Source organism: Ipomoea nil, unplaced genomic scaffold (assembly GCF_001879475.1).
Source record: "Ipomoea nil cultivar Tokyo-kokei standard unplaced genomic scaffold, Asagao_1.1 scaffold1619, whole genome shotgun sequence".
Classification (NCBI taxonomy): domain Eukaryota; kingdom Viridiplantae; phylum Streptophyta; class Magnoliopsida; order Solanales; family Convolvulaceae; genus Ipomoea; species Ipomoea nil.
This window is the reverse complement of record NW_017618047.1, coordinates 520,073-528,502: the sequence shown is the minus strand read 5'-3', so window position 1 is coordinate 528,502 and position 8,430 is coordinate 520,073. Positions and strand designations below refer to the sequence as shown.

General features: G+C 32.6%; 1 protein-coding gene across 1 annotated transcript; it reads right to left on the bottom strand.

The window, feature by feature from the left end:
• Positions 1-7,193: 7,193 nt before the first annotated feature.
• Positions 7,194-8,201, bottom strand: LOC109191223. Its single transcript, XM_019341809.1, has 3 exons — positions 7,528-8,201; positions 7,445-7,493; positions 7,194-7,348 (listed from the first exon to the last, which is right to left on the bottom strand). The coding sequence occupies exons 1-2, from the start codon at positions 8,001-8,003 to the stop codon at positions 7,490-7,492; spliced, it is 480 nt and encodes a 159-aa protein (XP_019197354.1). The 5' UTR covers positions 8,004-8,201; the 3' UTR covers positions 7,194-7,348; positions 7,445-7,489.
• Between the last annotated feature and the right edge of the window lie 229 nt (positions 8,202-8,430).

The following is an 8,430-nucleotide window of genomic DNA, read 5'->3' as shown; positions in this document are numbered from 1 at the left end:
TGGTATCAACTTAATTTAAGATCATTTTCAGGTGGTCGGAAATTTCAGAATTTCCAGTAGTGATTTTAGATGTTTTTAAACATTATAAAATTATATATATTGCCTTTTTGGTTTGAGTCAGTCATCTATAAACAACTTAGACTGATTTATTTTTTTGTCATTATTTGTCAACTAAGATTATAAAGATGTTATACCTATAAAATATCTTCAAATAGCAGTTTTAAACTTTATTGTAAATTAAAGGGTTTTGATTTATTTTTTTTAAACCTTCGTTTTCAGAAATATAACATATGAAGTTAATGTTGTCCCCCCAGGAGGCTGCTAGCTTCATGAGCGCGCCTTCATCCATGACCGTAAATTAGTGTCGTATTTCATTTTGATTTTGGCTTCTGGCTGACGATTATTGATGAAGACATTTAATTGTGACTAATCATTTAATAAATTGAAGTATTAAATTATATATATATATATATATATATGTCTCAAATTCGAAACACGTATCATTATCTCATTCATAACTATAAGTTAGTGTAGAGAAACAACACGAACGAAAAATTATAATATTTGAATATAATATTTACAATAAAAGAAAATTTGCGGTTTCATGAGTGATGAAGATATACTTTAAAAAAAAAAAAAAAAAAAAAAAAAAAAAAAAAAAAAAGAAGGTGAAAGGGTAAACTCACAGAGTCAGAGTTATTACCTAATGGTGCGCAGTAGATAAACACAAAAAAGATCTAAATTAATCTGGAAAGACCCTATAAAATGGGTTCGATCCAGAGTGGATTAGCAATAATTAAATTCATGACTTTTTGATACGAGAATCATGCTCCACCTACGCAGTCACTCATTTCAGGTTATGAGGATGAGCTCTTATATGTTCAAAAGAACAAAGTCCGATGTATGTTTTTTTTTTTTAATTAGATATTTGTGATATTAAATAACAAGTTTTATTTTCAAAATTCAAAAATCTAGGTTGACAAATTTTGCTTTGGCATGGTCGAGGTGGCATGATTCTTTTTATAAAGGTTGTAAAGTCAATGACATAGATGATATTGTGTCAAGACTCATGACATAACTTGACAATTGTTAATCTATATGTTAGATTAATAGTTAGCTTAATGGAAATTAAGAATGTCAAAGTGTACGTGCCTCCATTTGAGAGTGATAAATGACGATCATGTGTGGTGTGTGTGTGTGTGTGTATATATATATATATATATATATATATATATATATATATATATATATATAGAATCCGATCAGGTGAGGACCTAATCTTAGGTGAGGACGTGAGGACTAATCTTGTGCGTTTGTTTTTTTTATTTGGATGGTCCAGATTTGAGTTCTTGAGATGACATGGATTGATTTTTTTGTTAAAGTGGGATAATAGTGTCTTTTTCTATTTTTTTAAGTGTGAACGCATGTATAATCCTTGGCCAAATTGGTTTCCTATTTTCTTGGATCATCACTGTTGCAATTTGGAGCCGCGATTTCTTCATCATTGATTGAGTGTTCGCCCATGCAAACTAATCGGTATTTTTTATTTTTTTTTTGCTTGTTCTTTTGAGTATAATATTGTCTATATTTGGATTGTCGTGTATATGTATAAATGTCTGGGTAGTACGATTGTGCATTCGTGTGTGCTGATTGTGCAACCTAGTGTTGTAAGTTGTGCACTATAGGCTAGGGAGTTGTGCATTATAGCACATAGTTCAATGCATCGTAGAACATTGGATGTTTACTGTATGATTTTTTGGCGGGGTTTGAATGCAAAACAATGAAGTTATTGATGCACAACACTCAGTATAGGAATGCATAACATTTTGTATAGGAATGCACATCTTTTAATAAGACCGATTTACCCTAAATTTATATATTTTAATATTTTAAAGGGATTTATTTTCTTAATCCGTGTGATTTGTTTCTTTTAATCTCAGTCATACATCATTTTGATTTAATGGTCTAGATTAGTCCTCACGTCCTCACCTAAGATTAGGTCCTCACCTGATCCGGACCCTATATATATATATATATATATATATATATATATATATATATATATATATATATATATATATTTCATTTCTTTCTACTTTTGGTTGGTGATTAGGGTTATTGAAAATGACCAAAGATACTATAGTAAACTCCAAGCAACCCCACTTATGATCTTATTGTACGATCAATTTAACCAAAATGATATTAACAATAATTGAATTCGTGATCTTTGACTACAAGAATCAAGTTTTTTATACTCAATCATGCACCTCTTTTAGGGTTAATTTGTATTTTTTGGACGGCAAGAAAAATCTATAGTTACTATTTGAGTGTGTGCATTTGATAGATCTCATTCTTGTATAATAACTCATGCATAAATCATACAGAAAAAAATAAATCACACTAAAAAGATTTTATATAAATGGTTCGGAGGGTAATTTTGGAAAGTGGAGAAGTAAAGTTGAATGGCAATTGACACACAAAAGGGATAGAATGAGCAATTTCCCATACATTGATTTGACTTTTAATTAATTTGAGTTTTGTACACTATTTTTTTAAAAAATAAAATTATTTTTAAAATGTATTTGTCCTTTGGATTAGTGCACGAGAGGCTCATATTCTTTGCTTCTCCATCGCCATCAAACGTTGCAATTGACTGAAAAAACATAAAGTTCAATATTGAATTGGAAGCTTCATCCATCAAAACTATGACCATACATTTATACTCACAAATTAAACTTTTATGATACGCAGTATAATATTTTACTATACGATATTGTAAATTAAAAATAAAAAAGTTCATACAAAAAAAAGGACACCGACCTCTCTTTTATCTATTTATTTATAAATTAAAGTCTCATAGTATCTAACATTTAAACGTTATCATATTGATTCATCATGAGAGCATCACCATTATTAGTTGTTTTCATTTTAGGGTTTTGAACAAATTTCTTCCTAGGTGGAGGAGAGATTTTGGGGCAGTCGAGGAGGGGGGGGGGGGGGGGGGGGAAGTAGTGCACATTGTGCTCATCAATATTGTCCGAAAAATACTATGTATATTCTCATTTTCTACTATAACTTTTATTTCACAAATAAAATCTTAATGTAGATACTTTGTATTAGGACCCACATAAAAAAGTAGCTTATTAGTGTCCACCACATCACATTAGGAAGTAAAATTTAGGGACTAATATTGGGAATCCATGTAGTAGAACTCATATTGTCCTGCGGGTGCTAGGGATGGGCCGGATGGCGATGGGATGGAGGTGGCCATATGGGTTATGGATGACTACATCTAACACCCGACCCACATTATACTTTCTACACCACCTCCCACCCCGACCTGCATCGAGTGGACTTTTACAAAATAAAATAATAAAAAAATCGTCCTCGCCCCACTGGATGCGGGTCCGCACTACGAGTATTCACCACTTATTATCTTATTATTTTTTTTTTTAAATAGTATTGAAATTACTTACACATAATAAAATAATAAATTTTAATAGTTATATTAAAACATAAAATAATAGAAGTATTCAAATATAATAACTAAATTTTTTTTTTTTAAAAAAAAAAAACTTATTAGTTTTTTTTTTTTGAAATACCAATGATTCTTTACAAGTAGTATCTATTCTATACTTTATCAAACACAAATGAAGAATTGACCATCCATTTGGAATGGTAACCGGGATGTCATCACACTACATGATAGTTGGCAAAAACTTATTAGTTTAGAACTACAACTAGTAAAAAATTAGCAAAAGCTATAAAAACTTTTATAATTAAGTACATAATATTACCTATTTTATCACACACACATAGTAGGTTGAGTGGGGTTCTGATCTAGGTAAGTTTGTACATAAAACTCAAACTCAACCCCCACGACAAGTTCAATAAATAAATAAATAAATAAAGATCTGCACCAACGAATCCACCACCCACTATCACCCAAAAACTCAATCTATGTTGGGTGTATTTGGATGGACATTCATGAGGTGGATTAAAATTGCACGTCATCCCTAACGAACGCGTGCACTATACGTACTTGATGAAAACGTTGAGTGGTTGTCAGTTGACAACCACTATATTGTCTCTCTATTGTTTCTAACCTGAATAGAGAACAACTCTCTTAATGTAACATGTTTTTATTTACTTCAAATATTTCACAATCAGATTTAGTTCAAACATTTTTCTTTATTCATACTTTAAAGGTACAAATTAGGTATGACACAATTAAGGTAGGTCAATGCTAGCTATGATCATATATATAGATATTATTATATATGTGTGTGCGTGTTACCTGCCAGAGCCATAGACTACTTGCATATTATTATATATATCAATATCAATATCAATATTAATATAAACTTTTACATCCATCCCATCTTCTCCTTATTATTTATTTATTTCGTTTTTGGTACATAATAAAATAATTTATGAATTAGCTAAGGTCACATAAAAATTACACACCAAGACTTATTATATGAGTTTTAAAATAACTACTGCATTTAAAAAATTCAAATTCAAGACAAGAAGAGACACATAATATTGCATCTACTATACACCATCATAAATTCCAACGGCAAACTCTTTAATTCAATAATCAATAAAACAACGTCATGTTAAAGTAAGAATATTTGAAACATTTATTTGAGATAAATATAATATGTGCATGCAGAATAGAAATGGATCTTTTATGACATCAATTGGCACTAGTGTCAATAATATTTGGTACAACTCTTTAATTTATGGAAAAACGTCTACAACCGCAAACTGAAGATAGATGCATTCTAGCTAGGTGAAACCGCCTTGTAACTCTAGATAGCAAAGGACCGCAAAAGAGGTAAACCAATTTAGATTGATCATAATTAATCGAATTAAATCAATAAGGCTAATAGATAACTTCCACCGGAAATCAAACCTGGAACATTGTAGTTACCAAGCTAATAGTTGTGTATAACTCTTTATAGTATACTTGCTTATATTAGATCCAATATGCAATAATATACATAACTATTGTTAGGATCAAGCGCTTACCACTACACCAAATGTCATATATAGCTCGTAGGACACAATTTCTTTATACTGCCACACAGTTTTGAGAGTTAAAATATTGGACTTGACATTTTACCGACATCGGTCCAATAATTCACTAGCTACATAATGCTGGACTTGATTCTAACTAACCCCGCCCAACAATTATATTCATTATTATCAACATACACCGTTTGATCTAATAAAGAATATTCGGTGGCATGCCATGTAAGTACATTATATTGATTGAGAGAAGAGGCACCGACGTTAAACTAAACAACATAAATAATTTTACAAAATTCAACTCCAAAAACAATACTATAGAATTACGAAAGCAGCGCATGATTGCTTGCTCGGATCTTGCCATGAGTTGACGCTTCCATTTGCTGCAAATTAAGAATAAAAAACATGTCAGTATGTCACTTTCCTCTCCAAATTGACTTACGTTAATTGGAATATAAATAAATAAATAAATAAATAAATAAAGATGTTTTTGCTTTTCAACGTTCGAAACGACAATGGACACTTTCTAATTATATATGTGTGATGATGATTAATGCCCTCACTTGATCGAGCCCTTTGCGCTTGTTCAGGTCAACTTTTACTTACATTCACAATATATACTCTATATAAAATAATTAATAAATACACTACTGGAAATTATGAAATTTCCGACCACCTGAAAGTGATCTTAAATCAAGTTGATACCAAAAAGTGGTCGGAAATAGCAACAAAGGTTTTTCTCGATACTAAAAGTGGTCGGAACAAGGCTTTCGACTTGATTTAAGATCATTTTCGGGTGGTCGAAAATTCCATAATTTCCAGTAGTGATAAATAAATAAATAAATGTACATTTTCACCTAAACTATAATAGTATGGAGTTTAATATTCTCAACCTAACATGACAATTATAGAAGTCGAATGCAATAAATAATTTTTTTTAATACTATTGACTTTATTACAAAAAAATTTTCTTTTGAAACAATATCAAACACATAATTAAAATATCAAAAAAAAAAAATAAATCAAACAGATAAATTTTTTTTCTTCAACAAACTCCAATTAAATGAAAATGGCCTTAAACTCTTAAAGGGTTGGGCCATTGGAATAGGCCTACAAGTAAACATTCGGTTACCCAACATAGCAAACCAATATCAAACCCATAAACAATTTCATCAACATTTAATTTGGTCTTTAACTTGGCCCAAGATTTTACAATTAAGTGAAAATGGCTACTTGAGCTTGTTATACTTTGCCCTATACTACACAACAAACATATTCCATCCAATAATGTTAAGTGAGTCGTGTCAACACAATTATAGGTTGCTGTATGCTAACAATTTAAGATAGGACAAATTATTGTGTGGATCGTGGTCTACACAGTACGGTTCAAAACAGCGTCGTTTTGATGTCAAATAAAATTTCATTGTTCCATACGCGTATTATAATAATGAATATCTAGGGATAAGATAATATATTTTATGAGTTAGAATAATGTACTTTATGTGTTAGAATAATGAAATTTCTGGGATAAGATAATGTATTTTATGAGTCAGAGTAATGTATAATGTACTTTATATGTTTGAATAATGAAATTTCTAGATTAAGATAATAAATTTTATGATTAGAATAATATACTTTATGTTTTAAAATAATATATTTTAGGAATTAGATATATACTTTGTGTGAAATGTTTATTAACCTTCATGCATGCGTCGGGTGAGCAATACGCAAACTAGATTAATTTGGTGCAAGAGCGCTCGATTAGTGAGCTATTAAGCACTGTTTCAAAGGTGGTTGCTTCTATGCGCACTAATCAATCATTTAATTAGGGTCTTTAGTTGGTGATTCGGGTTGTTTCTCTCTTGACAATGAATTGAGCTTATCTCCGATCCCACAGCACGGTCTCACAACCTTGATTCTTGTGATTTTGGATTCATATCTAGTATTTAGAGTTTGCCTGAATTTGGTATCACTCTTGCAGCCTACACCGACACAATGTTTTATTCCTAGATGTCTAATAAAACAACACATTTCAGGTTATAATTATCCGTTAAGATCACAAAAACCAGCTTTACCTAGATCACACATTCAAATTGAATATGCGCTCCAAGTACGTTTTGCCCTTAGTAAGATTTTTGCATGTTTGGACCACACATATATAGTGCAAAAATAATTACTCCATATAAACAAAAGAACCCAAAATTAAATACACACTGCACGGTACCCTCAATCCTGGCTTTATTACATGGCATCAAATTTCTCAATAACACACATAAAATCCTCACCTTTATTCATACACACACACACACACACACACACACACACATATATATATATATATATATATATATATATATATATATATATATATATATATATATATATATATATATATATATATATATATATATCTGCAGTCTTAATCTCATCAAACCCTGCAGGTAATATTCAAGATTCAAGCGGTCACCATCGATCAGTTCTTGAATCGATCAATAATTGCTTTTACCTTCCCCCACGTTGGACGTGGCCCGGATACTGAGCCTGGCACGGTGGATGTAATTAGAAACCTTGTCGTTGAAGCTATCCCTCCGCACCGCCGTCGCCTTCCGCTCATTTCCGCCGCCTTCGCCGCCGCCGCCTGCATGCGTCAGGCTTCTGCTGATCCGAGCCCTCACGCGAGTAATGTAATCCGAGAAGTGCGCTTCGTGATGGTGATGATGATGGTGATCCTCATCCAAGGCCAAACTCACCCTCTTTTCTTTAACCGGCGGGCGATTTTTCGCCGCGGCGGCGGCGGTGTCGACTTGGCCGTGGTTGAACACCACCGGAATCTCCGGCGGCGCGGCTGAGCTCCGCGGCGGAGGAGGAGAACCACGGCGGTGGGATTTGAAAGCCGAGCCGCCGCAATTAACAGCTCTGTAAAGCCTCGCACACACTCCCCCCTCTGAGGATGACTGGTTCTTCGCCATTAAAGATGGAGGGCTTTCTTGTGATGATGACTGGGAAAGGAGAGGAGAGACAGCAGGGAGATTTAATACGAGGAGATTAATGATTGTTTATTAGGAGCTTTAATTTAACTAGGTTTTGGTCGTGTGAAAAAGATATTTGCATATTTCCACACGTTATTCCTAATGGGAGATTAAGAAAGTGTTTCTTCTTAATCTTTGTCCGAGACAAGCTGTAAAAATGGCTTTAGGATCGCATTCGCCACTTTCGTCAACTTCCTTTTTGAAAAAGATCGACCATATAGCTTGCAAGGATTGCTGATTGGCTGCATATCATTTGGCCGGGGACTTGACTTAAACTGCGCGTTATCCAATAGCTTATTATCATCATTACATTTCCGATTTGAAACCCTTAATTATAGATAGCCAGATTAGTTTACCTCCGGTGATT